Here is a 17,480-nt window from a genome sequence, read left to right on the forward strand (position 1 = left end):
GCTTATCAGCAACCGTACCATCGTGGGCTTTTATTGTCGGGGAATATCTACTATGAGTTGGACCACCTTCTAGGTCCCTAGCTATGGGGCGAAAGGGGGTTCCCCAGAAGGGTATCTCATTCGCACGAAACTCTGAAACTACTACCAAAACGTAGGATAGATAGGACATGACGGACTTGCTAGTAGTACAGAATACATCTCAAACCGGATTCCCACAGCTCACCACAGCGAAGCCCTACCGCTCGACAACTTCTCGCAGTGCAAGTAGTCCATCGTGAACCTGGCCCGGTAGCTGTGATCGATATTGATCAAGTAATACGAGCAGTGGTCGAAATGCCCCTGGTTCATCGTCTTGTTGTCGCTCAGCGCGTAGCCGTGCAGCACCGCCCGCTGCAGCGTCTGCCAGGCGTACGTGCAATGGGTGCGGTGGTACTTTCCCGACGTGTACACTCGGCGGTTAACGCCCTTCTCGAGCTCGGCCACCGGGATCCTACTGTTGTTATTCTCCCGCTCGTAGAAAAACTCAAAGTCTTCGTAGGTGTTGTAGGTGCTGCTCAGCTCGGCGTCGAAGCACTGCTGGGGCACCCAGGCGAAGGCCAGCATGTCGAAAACGCAGCCCTTGGCGCCGGCTTCCTCGGGAGAGACGCCGCAGTCGTAGGCGACCTCCTGGGGACTTGCTTTGATCATCATCCAGTACCCAAGAAGCAGGAAGGTGACGAAGGCGAAAAGAGTTCCGAATATCCTGAGGGCCAGTTCAAGCATTTGAACAACGGATGACTTGGGTGATGCACGGGTTCTGTCGATCAAAGCCACCGGATTGTGGTGTTGTTCTCCAAAGCCAGGCTGGTCTTCGTCCTTCGACGGTATTCTGGAATATAACTTTGCAGGCCACATCTTGCCACAGGTGAGGACGAATGTGAAGATGGAGGGTAGTGGAAACAGAAGGCAAATGGTTTCAGAAGGGGCGTTGACGATTGTATCGTGGGCTTCGACGTTTTCACAAACACATCCGTTGACTAGGACAGCCCTTGGACTGAGAGTCACTAGCAGAAATCCTCCACAGACAAGCAGGATAGGTGGATAGAGTCTGACTTGGGCGCGGAGGCCAAGCAGGGTTCCACTTTTCTTGTAAGCGAGCATGGGTTGAAGCATGATTACTCTCCGTCGGTGAGCATGCATGGCTGACTACACCAGTCCGACTGGGCTCCCATTTCTCTCTGTCGCGCTCGGCACACGTGGGATAATATGCCGGCACACGCTCCAGTGGCCTAGAAACATTGACCACAGGTTAAACATGACCACAGGCACATTTTGTAAAGACATTGGGTATTGCTTTCAAACCACTCAGGGATTATGGCCCCGGGAATGCACTCAAGCAAAACGTCTGGCATGTTTTCACGGGCAACGATTCGTGTAAGAGCCTTGTAGCAGCATTATGCATGTAGGATAAGTGGTATTCTGCTTTCTTATTCCTCTAGCTAATATTCCAGTAATGGTATACACAAGACCTAACAGCTCAGATGCGCGACTCAGGTCATAGAGCTAGGTTTAATGGACTCGTCCCAGTTGCCAATATCATGTTCTGGCCGCATGGCCCATTCCATAAGGGCATCGTAGTCTGCGATCGTGTTAGTGTCGCCCATGGATCAAGAAGATGTTGACGGAGTATGCGTCATTCGCAATTACCTCTGCAGGTGTGCGGGACGCCCAGCGATCCCATGGCCTTTCCTCTGGATTCCACCCACATGTAAGGCACGGGCGAGATATCCGCGCCGCACATGAGGGTCTGCCGCAGCGAGTCGAAGCAATGGTCGATGTGCCCGGGCGCTAGGATGGCCTTGTTGATGATCGGATCCTCGGCGAAGCCCTCGGTGTGGCCATAGTAGAGGTGGCGGATCGAGTCGAGGCAGTGCATCTCGTGGAATACGCTGATGAGCACGGGGAAGTGGTCCTCGTCGCCCGCGATAGGGATCGTCTTGTTGACGAGCCGGTCCGCCGACGACCGCGGGATCCGCACCACCGTCCTCGGGTACAGCTTGTACCAGGCCTCGTCCGCGGCGGTGGAGTTGCCCATGTAGATGGTCTTTTCTGCGCCGAAGCCGCTGCTGAACAGCTGGGACTTGTAGCGCAGTGCTTCTTGGGCAGGTGCTATAATGGTACAATGTTCTGGTAAGCAAAGGGTCCCTGACATTCTTCTCGCGTAGTGATAAGTGCGCGGAGAACTTACAGTAGATGGATTGTGGGAATATCGGGTTTGACGGGCCCCGATGGGACCATTGATGAGCAATGAAGACCACCAGGGATAAATTCAGCAGTCCAGAACAAACAAGAAAGAGACCTGCGATAATTTTGAACCGCCTAGAGGCAGACGAGGTTGAAATGTGCTTCATCCCACCGAGGAAACCCTCGGCTTCATCGCCAGACATGCTGTCCTCGGAAGAAACCTTCTCATATTCGCAGTTATTCTGTGTGTGTCCCATTTTGCTTTCCAAGACAGATGTGGCCATGGGAAGAGCTGATAGCTGACTTCGTGTCTTAGAAGCTAAAGGAATGATGTGAAGATGGGCAGGGGACGGGTTCTTGGGAAACGGGGGAAGTAGAGAGCTGTCTATCGGATTGAAGATATCCAGCCAACGGCATATCTCGCACATCGTAATATCAGCATTACTTGGATCCCATGCGTATCGGACCTTGCCTTGACCCCAGTCACTTTCCCGTTATGTGTGTGTGTCTTACAGTAATCGTGCATCAAGGCTTGATTACGACAGGGATGCGAAGACCGAGGGGTGACAGGCATAGATGAATAACAGTTCGGCATGTGTGCTCCGATGCTACCAGTCAATGGATACCCTTTTCATGCAAATCCGATTCTCTTAGGATTCAAAGCAGTATTATAATTCCCACAAAGCCCAGCATCCCATATACCACCAGCGTCTACTCTAGCAACTGAAACTACAACAGGAAGTCATACTCACGACTCGATATCAGTCTGTCTCTTCCACCTTGCTATATTTCCTCAGCACTTCAAAGTCTCCCGTGGTCAGAGAACATGAAGTTCTCGACTTACCTTGTCGGGGCGGTCAGCCTTGCCACGTCGGCCACAGCAGCCCCCGTGGTGGCCAAGTCTACCGACATCAAGTCTCGTGCCCCGATCGGGTCCTTCATCTGGTCCTGGTATGGGGATGACCAAGCGGAGAATGAAGCCGCCACTGAGACCACCGATGCTGGCATGGTCATGAAGCGGTCCACGGGCAAGAAGGTGAGACAAGATTCACGACTCTGTCAACCTTGTTACTGATCCGGGCATTCAGGCTCGTGCTCCCATCGGCTCCTTCATCTGGTCGTGGTATGGCGACGACCAGGAGGAGAACGAGGCTCCCACCGAGGCGGCGGCGGACGGCGCGGTCATGAAGAGAGCCAAAGCCAACAAGGTAACCCGGCCATTTCCATACGCTTGTGCGCTTGTGTGACACTCTGCTGATGTAAAAGCCACAGGCACGGGCTCCGATTGGATCCTTCATCTGGTCCTGGTACGGTGACGATCAGGAAGAGACCGACGCTCCTACCGTAGCCCCCACTATTGCATCCACGGAGACGGTGGTGGATGCTCAGTAGGCTATAGAAGTTTCTGTCCCAGAGCAAAGTTGCATGATGAAGTGGGAAAGGTTCAGGGGTTGGGTTATACTTGGCTCATTCTTCCCTCGATGACAATTCCAGAAACCTAGGCTGCCAACAGGCTACGTAGAGCAATGTCACTCTTTATCTCGAAGTAGTTTTTCATGCATCTCCATTGAGCCATTCTCTTCCGCCTCCGTGGTAGAATATTTTGTGAGTCCATGTGTGCGTCTGGGGAACCCCGTGTCTGTCAGTCAGGGGCACTAGACACGGGTGCAGCCACCAAATATGAGTGGTTATAGCCAATCCGCGCTAAACACCATCAGCTCCAAAATCAGTGCTGAGGACTTGACAGTTTGTTGATCCAACTCGCTTCTCGTATCGACTTGGCGTGTCGACGGTAACCCTCATCCGGGCGGGGAACGTCTGACTGCATATGCACGCTTATTCCGCTTATCTGGGCAGTTTGATCCAGGGCTGACCTAAGCCCGCGTTTTCAGTTGCGTCTATGTATGATTACTCTCAGTAATACCGCCAAGAACCGTGGCCTCTGTCGGGGTAACTTTGGCGGGGTATCGCTGATGCGTCTGCATCTGGACGCGCCGGTCCTCGGCCACCTCGCCGAAGCTCGAGCCCCGTTTCAAGGTCAACTCCGAAATTGGCGGGCAGAGTAAGGTCGAAGCATGCAGCATCACGGTATTGAGCTTCAATAAACGACTATCACCACACAATGTCGAGTAGCAGAATGTGGAATTGGCATTCCAAGTCTAGTTCGTCTGAGCTCGACGAAGCCGAAGAAGGGTTTCTACAGAGTGAGGAGCTCGATGGATATGCTCGGAGCACCATATCCGGAACAAACGGACGGAGGCGGGGATGGGAATGGCTTCGTACGAACTGGAGCTGGGTTCTCCAGACGGCCATGCTGTTGTGTTCCTCGACACTTTTCCTCCTCAGTTGGTACCACGAGCCATCAGATGCAACTTGCACCCGGAGGTTATTTCCTTATTGTGAGATCCAGTCCAGACCTCTCCAGTTTTGCGCGCCAAAGTTGCAGTAATAGGCGCCTGCCTAGATCAATCACTAACCAGTGGCCACCGACGTGCAGCACCAGCGCTGGAAGCCGTCACGTATCACGACGAGACGCTCCAGGGAGAGTTCCTGCAACCGTCTCCCTACCGTGGTACGCCGACGCCCGAGATCGATGCCCGCTGGGAAGAGATTGCGGACGGCAACGCCTTCAATGTGGCCAGCGACAAGCTTCACCTCCTAAACAAATCTAGCTCGGACCCGTGGCATCATACGGCCCCGGAGTTCGGCGGTGGGGTGGCAGCACAATCGTGGGGCTTTCATCAGCTTCACTGTTTGGTGAGTTCTCACTAATCGCCGAATAACATGGTAGAAGTTCGGAAGGCTTATAGGATGCCCATGCAGAACCTGCTCCGCCAGGCCTCCTACGAGGACGAGTATCGGCAGGCCGGGCGATTGCCTGAAATCTTGCGAGCTACTAAAGAAGTCCGGCGGAATCATCTGGGTAAGCCAAGATCTTCCCTCGCCACGTGGTCGATGTCGTATCAAATAGCTAACGCTCTGATCTCCAGACCACTGTATTGAGGTGGTTCGCTTAGACATGATGTGCCAAGCCGATGTAACACCATACTTTGTGATGGAAGCCGCGCCAGGCCATGCTTCCGATGCACTGCGCATCGACTTCTCGGTCTTCAAAAAGTGCCGTGATTTTGGGAAGATTAAGAGTTGGATGAAAGACCGAGTGGCGATTGCAAGTTCTAGGGATAGCTTCTTAGATAGTTAGACAGATTTGCAGATTCTTGAACGTCAACTTGGGTTTTAGCATATGTCCCCCTGTCATGGTAACTAATTTGAGGATGCACTTCATAGCCTACAGAGGGCAAGTTGAAGATGAACTTCTATTTTCGACTCGAAAGACTCCACCTCCATTATGTCCAATGGTCCGAAGGAATCGATGTGTATTTTTAGAGCATACAGGGCGTAAACCGCATTTGCTTTTGTCTTTCATTGGTTATCGAATATACTACTTGAAATGCCCCTGCCATGACTGACCGCCCTATCCCTTTTCACGGCGGGACCTGAAACTCGCTCCTTCGCGACCTTTGCCACGCCCTGATCAGGTGGTGGTCGCGACACTGCTTCGTGACGTTGAACTCCGGCTGGAATATGTTGAACTCCTCATCCACCCGCATGGTCATGACCCCGACATCAGCGTGACAGAGCAAGGTCTGATACAAGTAGCTGAAGCAGTGGTCCGCGTGTTTCTCGGGATCCGACAGCCGGTCAGGGCCATCTTTGAAGTATGCCTTCCGGAGATAGTTCTATGCAAAGAAACTCGTCGTCATCAGCCACGATACAACAGGTGCTGGCCGTAACTGATAGTATAGAGCGCTTACTAGGCAATGTAGCTGATGAAACATCTCAATCGAGACTGCGTAGCCATTTGGCTCGCCATACGCCCTGGCCGTATCACGTTCGCCGGGGAGCCTTTGCTTCTCCTCTTCATTTATGACAATGATGATGTTGTCGATAGGCTCGGCCCACGCCGAATCCACATTGGGGTTCTCACGGGAGTAGGGGTCACTGCCATTGATGTACCTGTTGGTAGAGAACGTGCCTGGTCGTCTGTCAGTCTCTATACCGCCCAACGAGTGCGGCATGCCTGTTCCAACTTGCGTGGATATACATACGCTCTTCCCAGGAGATAGGTGCACCAAGGAGTGATTCTACAGTTGCATACCAGATTAGCATCGAACCACGAGTCGCCTCGTTGGAGCATTGATGCTTACCGCTGAAACATGGAGAGCAAGATGGATCCTTCAAACGGGCGACGACGACGAAGGTGCTGCAGCTAGCAAGCAGAACAAGATGCAACAGCCATGGCAGATAGTTCACTTTACGAAGTCTGGCCTCGTTTTCCGTTGGCGGCAGCTCTGCTGAGCCGTCGAGCTGCTCGACCTTGCTGTATCGTTTCGAGAATACACCCGACATTGTCCTTGTCGTCTGATCATGGCCAGGTAGCAGACAGCAGCACTGTTGCCGCACCCGTACTCCTTACTCGACCGAGATCAGAAGCAAGCTTAGTCATGGGCCCGGCAACAAGATTTCCCATCATCCGCTGATCGCCCTTGAAAAAGAAGGCTTTACTCGGGAGCGCAGATAATCATGCATCACACTCCATCGAGCTGCAGTACGTTAGTGCGTAGTTCCTCGGCATGACTACTCCAACTGCATGATTACGGTAATGGGTATTCTAGTGATTCCCGAATTTGACCTAGGAGTGGTGACACTGAAAACGGCCCAAAGTCATCATCCTTCCTGCAAGTCAGCGCGGGGAAAGTCAGCACTAAAGCTCCCCATCATGCGGTGGACATTCCGTATCACACGGATTAGGACAGGCAATTATTGGCTGGCCGCACGGCCTTGGCGTATGCTGGCTTACCCGGTCGATGCAGCAGTATACAACTACTCAACTTGCACCTATTTGCTTCGGGTCGGTAATATCCCGACATCCACGCCAAGACACTGTACCATAGTCGCAATAGCTAGGAATGGGGCCTCAGCCAGTCCCCGGGCCAATCTGAACTGTCTCCCAAGGTGCTCGCTCATGTCGTCGGTACAGTTAACTGTGATATTTTCTTGAGAATTGGCCTCGATTGATGAAAGGACACATGGGAAAGCTCGAGATGTTTGGCATCCACGCCCACAAGTATACTCCTCTCAGTGACGAGCAGGCGGTAGACAAAAAGGAGCTAAGGACGCTCGCGTGGAAATTAGTAGCTATCTTCAAACTGCTCCTCCTCGTATTCACATTTCTTGTGGTCGCAAGCGTCGGGTTCCTTGCTGGCCGGAGGAGTTTGGATAGTCAAGAAGTCGGCGGCTTGCATCGTAAGTTTCCAACCAGGCCCAGATCGTGCCAGGGCTAACGGCCAGCCGCGGCGCAACAGTGGATAATGAGTTCAGAGCCTTCGCCTATAACGAGACTTTCGGAGCCGATTCCAAGCAAAGCGCACAGGCATGGAAAGAGCTCATCCCTCGTCACGGTGGTTTCTTCAAACATCCCACACTTGCGCCCGAGAAGTCGGTCTTCTCCGTTTTCCACCAGCTGCATTGCCTTGTAAGTGCCCATTCCCCCTCTCAACCCATACAAGCAATCCAAGGAAGAAGAAACATTAACGTAGTGCTATCTGTAGAACGGCATCAGAGAAGGGTATTGGATGTTGTACTTGGCCATGAACCAGCAAAGGGTACTCAAGGACGAAGAGATGCCGAAAATGACGGCACCTCGGCACTTTCGCCATTGCATCGACCTTCTCCGGCAGGTCTTGATGTGCCAGCCAGACCTGACGGTCGAAGTCAAGAATGTCACCATCGGGGGCGTCAAGGGGTTTGGGACGGTACATCAATGTAAAGACTGGGACCAGCTAATCACTTTCACCAAGGAATGGGGAACGTAAGGTTTCACTACAATTGGCCCAGGGTTTGCGTTTGGTCATGTATCGAGCAGTCAATATTGTTCTGTCTCTCATAATGCCAGATGCTATCCTGTCCGGCCGTCGGCTTTCCACGTATATATTCTACCGCCAGTGCCCTGTGAAGCCGAAAACGGCCTCATCGGCTAGCGCCTGAAGACTCACAAGCAACTCCTTGTCCTCGTTGCTCAGTCCGGTCGCGGAGGGCGGCACAGGCGCTGGGAAGTACTCGATATCAACGTTGCAACTACAAGCTCGGTTAGATTTGCTTCATAGAGCTTTCTGAGAACTTGGGATACCTACGTTGCGCCCGGCTCCGGAATTACACCCTCGTCGAAGTACTGTCTAACGTACTTTGCTGTACAGAGTGAAGGCATGCTGCGAGTCGAGTGGCCATACGCCTTCTGCTCCACGAGACCCGCGCCTTCGAAGCTCGCTCGGGCTTTCTTGGCGGCTGAAAGAGGACACACGGGATCCCACGTCGTAGACAAGACGAGCATCGGTTCGGCCGTCCTGACGCGCGGAGAGTCGGGATAGTATCGAGGGCGAAACCCATGGGTTGTTGGCATCGACCACGAAGCTTGGTCATAGAAACCGGTGCCCTGGTATCTCGAAACCAAATACGACATCTCGGACCTGGAAAGGGTGTGGTTCAGTATCGGCTTGGTTCCATGGAGCGGGGCCCGGGCTCCCGTCTTTTGGTTATCGTTCATCATCACGAAGATGCTCGAGTCGTCCACGAGGAAGTCCAAGACCCAGGGCCTCGAGTACGCAAGGTAGGCCGGAGTACTGTTACCGATGACGAGCGCCGCCAGGTTATTGGCAAGGGACGGCCAAGAGGCCGGTCGGTACAGAGCGGTGAAAATTCCGTTGCTCACGACACTGCGGCGCGTGATGGATCCATAACGGGAGCTATCCAAGTAGACGGGAACGGGCTCCTCGTCTAGCCCGCCGAGAAATTCGACGATATACGTCTTGAGATGGCTAGCCGACTCGAATGCTCGCCCGTTGACTGCGTTCAGGGGGCAAACTTCTCTGGCTTTAAAACACTCTTCGGCGAAACCGGTAAAGACCTGATCGGTATCTGTGAACGACTCCTCCAGCACGTTGAAGGCGCTGTACCAGTTCTCTAGATCCCCAACCCCGTCAATGACTAATCTCGAGACTCGGTCTGGGAACATATGCGCATATGTCTGGCCGAGGATAGTTCCATCTGTGCTGGTTAGCTTAATCCTTTGGGCTGACGACAGGTTTTGGTGGTAAAGGGGACTCACAGCTGACGCCCCAGTAATACATCTGGCTCTGTCCAATTGCATCAAGGATCGAGTTCATGTCCGCTGCAGTCTGGGGAGTGTTGACGTATTTCCCGTACTCGCCCATCCGATCTCTGCATGCCCTTGCCTTGTTCTCGGCCCGGGAGTACATCTCGCCGGCCTGGAACTGAAGATGCCACGGGTTGTTGGTGAAAGCATCGGCTCGCTCCGCCTGGCTCGAGTAGCACGACGCCGGTGGCTCGGATCCGCCCACACCACGAGGGTCGAAACTGAGGAGGTGGAAGCCCTCGCCAATGAGCTTGTTCAGATGCGCCGCTTGGCTGCGAAGGAAGCGGACACCGCTAGCTACAAATGTACTTAAAATGAGCCATCTGAACACGACTGAAGAGGGGCTGGGGAGTTCAACTTACCCCCGGGCCCGCCGGGGTTGAATAGAATGTGTCTATCTCCCGTAGCTGAGGCATTGTGTGCTAGCATCCGGATCAGAGGTATCGTGAAAGTCTCGACCGACGACTTGTGGGAGTGATCCATCGGCACGTCTAGTTGGGAGCCTTGTGGCTGTTGTCAACATCATGCATAAGCGCAAATCATCAGGGACCACTCACATTGTAGCGCGTGATGACCAGCCTTGCCACAGTGCTCCCAGTGCAGCCGAGCATCAACGCTGGGCAGAGGTATCTGTGGTTCTTGGGCGACACATTGGGCCACCAGCACTGGCCAAATGCACGCGATTGCGATGACAAGAACGGCCATGCCTCTCCGGTTCCCGATACATGCAGCCATCCGATTGAGCGTGTCGGGCTGCATTGAATGCGATCACGCGCGAGTCTTTTCTATGCCCTCGGAAACTCTCTGGCTGGCTGGAGAGCCGTTGCGGCATGTCGTGTCTTTGCTTGGTGGCTGAAACGACCTGCCTACCGCTGCAGTGGAAATCCGCCGCTGACCAGCCAGCCCCCTGTCGAGAGGGAAGCTCAGCCCCTAACCCCCCAACCCCTCCAGGTCCCTGGTCGAACCCGCCTGCAGCTTCGGTGCCCCCGGATGTGTTGCTAGATCTCCCGCTGAGGGGAACGATAGGTCAGCCGTAGATGGCTTCTGCAAGCACAACCACTCTCCGTACAATCCCACATCCCGCATCCCACATCCCACCTTGGCTTCCCCGCTGCCGAGCATGGAAGCCGTGCATAGCTTATTAAGCTTACTTCGCTTGCCCAGAAGGGGATCTAGCTAAGTTACAGATCCAACGACGCTGACTGTACGAAAGGAAGCTGACCTCGGCTACGATGCACCCAACAGCCAATGGGTCCTCGCAGCAGGCCCCCGCGGATACGTCGCCTGCAGCCCTTCCAGGAGGAAACCCTGCTTACAGGAGGAAACCCTGCTTACAGATGCACCAATCGCTCTCGGCATTCACTCGTCACCTTCCCTTCCTGGTCACCTACACCTCCTGCTGCATCTCGGCCGGCTGGGGGCGTATCAGATCCCGACGAACCAATTGCGCCGCGGTGTAAGCTGACGGCAGGAGGTGCTCGTTCCCCATAATCCAGATCCCTCCCCGACCGGTGGCCACCCGCCCTCCCAGACTCGCAAGCTGATACCAACCCCCGTTCTCGGCCACGGGCTTTATCTGATACTCGTCTTCTCGAATAGGCCCTGGAGCCGACGTCGTGAATACCCTCCCCACGCCGCTCTTGTAAGCCACTATTTCTCCGGTTGGGTCGGATCAGAACGTTGTTGGTTTCGCGTCCCTTCCACGTGGGTACACGACGATGAGCGACAACAACAGCAACGTGCACTTGGACAAGAGGCGATGCCAGAATCGGGATTCCCAACGTCGGTTCCGTAAGAAGCTCCGTAAGCACCGCATCTCACCGAGACATTGCAGAGACCTTAACACTGGTGTCCTGTAGGCGAAAGGCAGAGGAAGAACAAATCGTCCAACAACAACGCCTCATGGACCGTATCTTCCTCCTCGGCCAACCAACTCGGCCATTCTTCCGTCAGCGCCACTGGATCCTCAGCCGCAGCATCGCTGCCGTCAGGGTCGCCACCCCTACTTTTTGGGCCCAGCGACACATCGCCTGACCACAACACCACTTCGTACTTCCCAACCGGCCAGTTTCAAAGTCCAGCATGGCTCTCATCTTCCAAGAGCCTCCCCTCTACCAGCTTGGACAACTGGGTCGACTCTACGGATCATCACCAGAGGAACATCGAGTCGCACCAGGTCCAACCACAGCAGTATGCGAACCCCCTCCTGTGACACCGGTACAGCAGACGGGCATGCCCCCTCCCCTTGCGCACTTTTCTTCAGGGGCGCTATCGATGCCGGAGTTGGGATCAGCGATGCACTCATTCGGGACCAATGGCAAGGATAATAATCTGCTTCCTTCTCCAGTATCCCTACTGGGCGCTGATATGCAAATGCAACCTGAGCCTTCACATGGGAAACCGCCCACGCAACGACCAGCAGAGGACAATGCGGAATCGCCGCCCCGGCCTCGGCCAGCACGGCGAGAGAGCGGCAATACATCCATGTCCCAAGCCGAGCAGATGATTTCTGACGTCGAGGATTTGTACGAGTTCGGAGTCAAGCTCTCCATCTTCCCCCAAGACGTCCTCCTGCTCCGCTCGCTGCGGAAGATGAGGGAGCGGTTTCGCTCGCTGGTCCAACCTGACTATCCTCACAGCATGAGAAGCACAGCAGAAGCGGATGACATAGACGAAGACGACTCATCCCAAGACAGCGATAGCGAGGGATTTGTAGAGTGCAGCACGTAGCTGAGACGGGTGGCAGTGTGAGTGAGTTAGCTTGAATACTAGTCACGTCAGTCATGAATCCAATGCATGATTTGCTACGAAGACACTTCCCTTTAATCCGCCATGCTTTACAATTGAATTAGGCTGGTTAGAAACACATAAGGTCCAAATCATGTAGCAAAACTAACTTCATTATTCATCATCTATAGTGTGGGGGGGCTTTGTGCAATGTGTCTTTTGCCCGCCATCCATGCTCATGAGGCCCTTAATTCGCCATTGTGCATGCACCTCCTTATTCTTCTTCGTCTCAAAGGCAACAGAAGCAAGTTAGAGCCAAGTGAACAATTATCCGTTGCCTGACTTGGCTGGCTGCCTCGGTACTCCCTCTACCAACCATGTCGAAGTTGGCCGCGGGGATCCAGGGAGAGGCGACCGAACATGAAATTCATACCACCATACCTAGACCTCTTGTTCGGGTTGCCAATGCCATCGCTTGAGCTTGATGCTTGCGTGATAGGAGCCGCCTCCTCGACCTCGTACCCGCCTCGCACAGGGGCCCGTTGCGTTATCAAAGGCGATAATAACCATTCGGTGTACTAAACCAGCTCCTTGCTCTCGTCTCGCAGCACCTTGATCTGGCGCTCAAAGTCCTTGTTGACCCACTCCCAGTACTGCTGCCAGACCGGGTTGCTGACCTGCTGCGTCTGCTGGCTCGGGGCGCCCCGGCGGCATTAGCGGTGGGGAGCGTCGTCTTGGTCCGGTCCGCCAGCAACAACGTGACGCGCAGCACGCTCTTGTTGGCCTCCTCTTGCTTCTCCACCTCCTGCTTGACCGAGCCCTCCTTCAGCTTTGTGCTGAGCGTCTTGCGGTAGCACTCGGCGATCGTGTCGAGGCGGCGTGTCGTCTCCTCGGGGTCGATCACAATCAGCTTGCTCAGCATCAGGTTGCACAGCGACCGGATGTCGTTCTCGTCCCGCAGACCCGCAATGACGCGGTCGTAGAACTCCAGAGAGCTGATGCGCGAGAAGGCGTTCTCCATGAGCGCGTACAGCGTCTCGTACGCGCTCTTGCGGACCTCCAGGCCGTCGTCGACTTGGTGCTTGAAGGGGCCCATTTGCACCTCGCGGATGAGCTCGGGCTTGATGATCGACTCGACCATGACGAAGGGCACCAGTTCGCCCAGGTGAGGCAGGATCAGGTCGGGCTTGTTGTGCGTGGCCGAGTTCAGCGTCGTCATGCCGATGCGACGAATCTCCATGTCCTCTGATTTGAGGACGGTCAGCAGCATGTCGACAAGCACGGGCTTCAGCATGGCATCGAATGTCTCGTCGCTGTCGGGCAGGGTGTAACGCAGCGCTTGGATGGCAACAGCAGCGTCCTTGGTTTGGAGAAGACCCTAGGTTCCGTTAGTTGGAGAAGTTGTGTCAGTCAAAGATGGAATGTCATACCTGTAGCTTGGGGATATACGTCTTGGGCTCAATGATGGCAAGACGACCGATGCACTCGGCGCAGATAGCCTTGTTGTCCTCCGCCTTGGAGACGCTGAGAAGCAGCTCCCAGATGGTAGTATGGTACTTGCCGACGTCAATAGACGAGTGCACCACCTGTTGAAGTATCTCACGAATTGCTTGTAGCAGGAGATACTGATGGGCGCCCTTGGCCTGCACCGCCTGCAGGATGATGGGCAGGAACTCGGGCACGTTTCCGGCACCAGCACGACCAAGAGCAACAGCAGCAGACATGGAAACCTTGTCGGGCTCCTCGTGGAACTGCTTGAGGAACAAATCCGGCTTCATCTCCGACTTGGGGCCCATGCGGAGACCAATCTCGCCGAGGATGGCCAGTGCCAAGCTCTGGCGCGCATTGTCCGAAGCCTGGTTGGCAGACTCGAGCTCGCGAATGAAGCTTCCGATCTCGACTCCGGCGTTTCCTTCACTGGCCACGAAGAGAGCACCAGCAACCTTGCCCACCACAGCGGGGTCGCCGCCAACGCCAACTTGCAACACGCCACTCATCAAAGGCTTGGCCATGCCGACCTGGCCGACACTAATGACCAGGCTGATCAAAGCCTCAAGAGCGGTGCCGGTGATGGTGTGCTTGAGCAACTCGCAAATGGCGGGAATGAGACCAGGCGTCGAGATGAGCTTCGAATCCTCTTGCTGCAGTTGCGCCAGGACCAAAAGAGCGGGGCCGAGCAGGTGGCTGTCGTTGGCAGTGATGACGGGTAAGATAGCAGCCACGATGCCGTCCACGGTGCTGGGCTCCAAGTTTCCCTTGGACGTGGGCGACGTGACCAGATGCTGCAATGCCTGAATGCTCGCGCCGCGGAGAGCCCGGTTTGCCTTGCGGAGCTGACCACACAGCTCGAGCGCAACGGGCTGGATCCAGGATGGTTGCAACGTGCCACCCGTCGTATGGGCTGCCACTTTGTCAATAGCACGGACAGCATACAGCCGGGTCGTCTCGTTGCGCAAGCGGTCGAGCAGCAAGTCGAGCGCGGCCTGGCGTTTCTGGGCATCAAGAAGTGATTGACCGTCGGTGGAGGATGTTCGGGAAAGCAGAGTGCCCAGTGCCTGAATGGCCTTTTGGCGAACTTCAACGTCGGCATCGATGGCGGCAGTACGGTCAATGATGATATCGTACAATGTCTCCAGATCTGGCTTGTACTTCTGCGACGTCATCCGGGCGCGCGGGGGCGTGATGGCCTTGACCAGCTCTTCGGCGGTGCGGATGGCCTCGCTCGAGACCTTGTAGAAGCGATCCTGGACGGCAGCCACGACACCAGCAACAATCTTGGACAGGTAAGCCTGGAAAAGGTTGGACGAGTGGGTCTTGGCGATGTCGCTGATGAAGACCAAGACTGCCACGCGCAGAGTCGTCATGGTTGCAGAAGCGGCACCTCCCGACAAGGCCACCGAGGCCGAGACGCTGCTGCCAGTGGTGACCTTTGTGGCGTCAATGATGGGCTGCATGACCTGGTCGAAGTAGGTGGAGAGACCACCATGTTGGACCGAGATGAGGTCGTCCAGCAGGTTGACGATGGCCTGCTTGGTGGGGATCTGCTTTCCTTTGAGTAGCTTGGTGGCGACCTTGACCAGTTGAGGCGTCAGATTGGACAAGTCCGCACGGGGACCGGTAGGCGGCACTTCCTCGCGCATGGGCGAGGTCAGGCCGGTGGCGCCGTAGGGGGCCTTGTTCATGTAGGCAAAGCCGCCGCTGTCCTGGCGTCGGCGCTTGCGGCTCTCGGGGAGGGACTGCAGCAGCTCTTCGTCGGCGTTGACTGCCCGTATGATGCCCTCGCCGGTCTTGCGGATCAGCAGAGACATGGTGCTGATGACCTCCAAACGGACGCTTTCCTCGCGCTCGTCGAAGCGCTTAATGAGAGGGGCCGCCACCTCGGAGTACAATGTGCCCTTGCCGAGCAAGTCGCTACTTCGCGTGGAGATGAGGGTGTACAGTGCCTTGGCCGCGCATCTCCGGACCTTCCAGCTGGCGTCTTCATCGTCATCATCGAAACCTCCGTCGTCCTCGAAATCGTCGTCGTCGCTGAGACCGTCTTCGTCGTCGCCCTCTTCCTCCTCGTCCATATCTTCGTCGTCGTCCATGGCGTAGTTTGGATCGTATTTCAGGTAGCGCAGACAGGAGGAAATGACTTCCTCTGTGTAAGGGCGCATCTTAGTGCCGCAAGACGACAGGAAAGCCTCCAGAGCGATCAGGGCGGCCTCTCGGACCTCGTTGAACTCGACCATGGCACGATCGTCACCTTCGCTGACGGCGTCGAGCTGGGCCTGCAGTTCGGCTTGGCTCAGGACCTGGAAGATGTGAGGAAGAAGGCTGGGCAGGTGGTCGCCGAACTGGTGGGGAATGGAGCGAGCCAAGGAGCCCAGGATGGTGATGTACAGCCGTCGCATAACGGGGCTGAGCTTGGGCTGCTTCAAGGAGGCATCCATCTTAGTGGTGAGGCTGGTGAGCACATCGTCGGACAGGTACGGGGCGAGAATGGCCAGAGCGACGACGGCGCGCTTCTTGACAGGGGACGAGGTCGTCTTTCGCTCGAGGACCTGGACAACGACTTCCTGCAGCTTCTCCACCTCGAGGACCTGCAGCAGGGGTCCAAAGCAGCGCACAACCTCGATGAGGACGTCGACAGCTTCGGAGGTGGGCTCGCTCTTCTCGTCTAGGAGGCCATACGTCTCGGCGGCGGACTGGCGGGTGGAGGCGGCGTTCACCGAGACGCCGAGGATGCGGGGGATGAGGACGCGGCTGATGATGTTGTAGGTCTCCATGACGTCGCGGGAGGGGGCGACGCCGCGGACGGGCTTGGGCAGGGCGGAGATGACGTTGCGCAGGGCGAGGGAGGGGAGGGAGTTGTCGACGGCGTTCTGCATCTTGATGGAGGTGAGCTTCTCGAGGGTGGGGCCGACGGCGGCGATGGGGACGCGGGAGACGAGGGGCCCGAGGCACTTGATGGCGAGGTTCTGGACCTCGCCGTTCTGGTCGTCGAGGGCCTTAACGACGGCGTCGACAGTGCGGGAGGCGAGGCCATAGTCGTGGTTGAGGAAGTCGGTCTTGTGCTTGGTGAGGATCTGGTTCAGGTCGTCGAGGGACATGAAGCGGAAGTCGGGATCGGGGTCGGTCAGCTTCCCCAGCAGGGTGTTGATGGTGCTGGGGTTCGGGTTGTTGATGGAGGTCGCCATGGTGGGTGGTGGGCGAGGCGAGTCCTGCTTCCCTCACTTTCGGTCGAGTGGTAGTCTATGACATGGAAAGCATGGGTTGGTGTCGGATGGAGGAGGGGCTCGGTCGGTTGTTCGACTGCCTGGAAGGTAGGTAAATGTTAGCAACCCGCCTGTGCCTGACAAGTCGATGTGGTGTTGGGTGGTGGAGGAGAAGATGAAGAGAGATTGGAAGAAGAATCAACAGGTGAACGTTTGGTCTGTTGCGAAGTATGTAGGTGGTATGCGGGCAACAATTGGTCTAGGCAGGAGGTGGATCAAGGGAAGCAGCGCATGGGAAAGTTGAAGCCAATGGAGAGGTGAGGCACAGCTGGACAGTCAGTGGCGGACTTACCGGGATGGAGTGGCAGGTAATGTCCAGGCCAAGGTCGTGTCTTTGTCACCTCGAGAGTGGTGTTTGGTGCTGCCAGAGAAAGAAGGGACTTGCAGCTATCGCAGGCGGAGAGAAGAAGAAAAAAGGTGTGCGTTTGAGTGATGCTGTCAACCTTGGACCAAACAATTGATCGGCTGTTGCTTCTTTGCTGAAGCTTGACCACCAACAGCTCCGTTTGTTGTTGCCTTGGTCCCATTCCTTGAGCTTGAGGGAAAGTAAAGTGCCAGCC

The 17,480-nt window shown here is 55.6% G+C and overlaps 10 protein-coding genes across 10 annotated transcripts; 5 read left to right on the plus strand and 5 right to left on the minus strand.

The window, feature by feature from the left end:
* Positions 1-219: 219 nt before the first annotated feature.
* PG986_000011 (uncharacterized protein) lies at positions 220-894 on the minus strand (the record flags this gene model as incomplete). The annotated part of the gene is made up of 1 exon (XM_066836233.1): positions 220-894. One exon carries the CDS (start codon positions 892-894, stop codon positions 220-222), a length of 675 nt encoding a protein of 224 aa, XP_066705126.1.
* Positions 895-1,529: 635 nt separating this feature from the next.
* PG986_000012 (tat pathway signal sequence) lies at positions 1,530-2,480 on the minus strand (the record flags this gene model as incomplete). The annotated part of the gene is made up of 3 exons (XM_066836234.1): positions 1,530-1,618; positions 1,687-2,148; positions 2,228-2,480. The coding sequence occupies 3 exons, from the start codon at positions 2,478-2,480 to the stop codon at positions 1,530-1,532; spliced, it is 804 nt and encodes a 267-aa protein (XP_066705127.1).
* Positions 2,481-3,049: 569 nt separating this feature from the next.
* PG986_000013 (uncharacterized protein) lies at positions 3,050-3,615 on the plus strand (the record flags this gene model as incomplete). The annotated part of the gene is made up of 3 exons (XM_066836235.1): positions 3,050-3,259; positions 3,312-3,431; positions 3,496-3,615. 3 exons carry the CDS (start codon positions 3,050-3,052, stop codon positions 3,613-3,615), a joined length of 450 nt encoding a protein of 149 aa, XP_066705128.1.
* A 730-nt stretch (positions 3,616-4,345) lies between these two features.
* Positions 4,346-5,425, plus strand: PG986_000014 (Cyclochlorotine biosynthesis protein O; the record flags this gene model as incomplete). The annotated part of the gene is made up of 4 exons (XM_066836236.1): positions 4,346-4,608; positions 4,704-4,980; positions 5,047-5,146; positions 5,214-5,425. The coding sequence occupies 4 exons, from the start codon at positions 4,346-4,348 to the stop codon at positions 5,423-5,425; spliced, it is 852 nt and encodes a 283-aa protein (XP_066705129.1).
* A 283-nt stretch (positions 5,426-5,708) lies between these two features.
* Positions 5,709-6,633, minus strand: PG986_000015 (uncharacterized protein; the record flags this gene model as incomplete). The annotated part of the gene is made up of 3 exons (XM_066836237.1): positions 5,709-5,963; positions 6,039-6,240; positions 6,383-6,633. The coding sequence occupies 3 exons, from the start codon at positions 6,631-6,633 to the stop codon at positions 5,709-5,711; spliced, it is 708 nt and encodes a 235-aa protein (XP_066705130.1).
* A 695-nt stretch (positions 6,634-7,328) lies between these two features.
* Positions 7,329-8,099, plus strand: PG986_000016 (uncharacterized protein; the record flags this gene model as incomplete). The annotated part of the gene is made up of 3 exons (XM_066836238.1): positions 7,329-7,530; positions 7,563-7,759; positions 7,836-8,099. The coding sequence occupies 3 exons, from the start codon at positions 7,329-7,331 to the stop codon at positions 8,097-8,099; spliced, it is 663 nt and encodes a 220-aa protein (XP_066705131.1).
* A 180-nt stretch (positions 8,100-8,279) lies between these two features.
* Positions 8,280-10,141, minus strand: PG986_000017 (alpha/beta-hydrolase; the record flags this gene model as incomplete). Its single annotated transcript, XM_066836239.1, has 5 exons — positions 8,280-8,361; positions 8,418-9,327; positions 9,389-9,733; positions 9,799-9,939; positions 9,994-10,141. Coding segments are annotated over 5 exons (1,626 nt in total), but the record flags the coding sequence as incomplete, so codon positions are not given.
* Positions 10,142-11,154: 1,013 nt separating this feature from the next.
* PG986_000018 (uncharacterized protein) lies at positions 11,155-11,648 on the plus strand (the record flags this gene model as incomplete). Its single annotated transcript, XM_066836240.1, has 2 exons — positions 11,155-11,239; positions 11,296-11,648. 2 exons carry the CDS (start codon positions 11,155-11,157, stop codon positions 11,646-11,648), a joined length of 438 nt encoding a protein of 145 aa, XP_066705133.1.
* A 155-nt stretch (positions 11,649-11,803) lies between these two features.
* Positions 11,804-12,166, plus strand: PG986_000019 (uncharacterized protein; the record flags this gene model as incomplete). The annotated part of the gene is made up of 1 exon (XM_066836241.1): positions 11,804-12,166. The coding sequence occupies one exon, from the start codon at positions 11,804-11,806 to the stop codon at positions 12,164-12,166; it is 363 nt and encodes a 120-aa protein (XP_066705134.1).
* Positions 12,167-12,741: 575 nt separating this feature from the next.
* PG986_000020 (cullin-associated nedd8-dissociated protein 2 protein) lies at positions 12,742-16,842 on the minus strand (the record flags this gene model as incomplete). The annotated part of the gene is made up of 3 exons (XM_066836242.1): positions 12,742-12,856; positions 12,922-13,541; positions 13,594-16,842. 3 exons carry the CDS (start codon positions 16,840-16,842, stop codon positions 12,742-12,744), a joined length of 3,984 nt encoding a protein of 1,327 aa, XP_066705135.1.
* Positions 16,843-17,480: the final 638 nt, after the last annotated feature.

Source organism: Apiospora aurea (assembly GCF_038362705.1).
Source record: "Apiospora aurea strain CBS 24483 chromosome Unknown utg000001l_segment0_segment0, whole genome shotgun sequence".
Taxonomy (NCBI): Eukaryota; Fungi; Ascomycota; class Sordariomycetes; order Amphisphaeriales; family Apiosporaceae; genus Apiospora; species Apiospora aurea.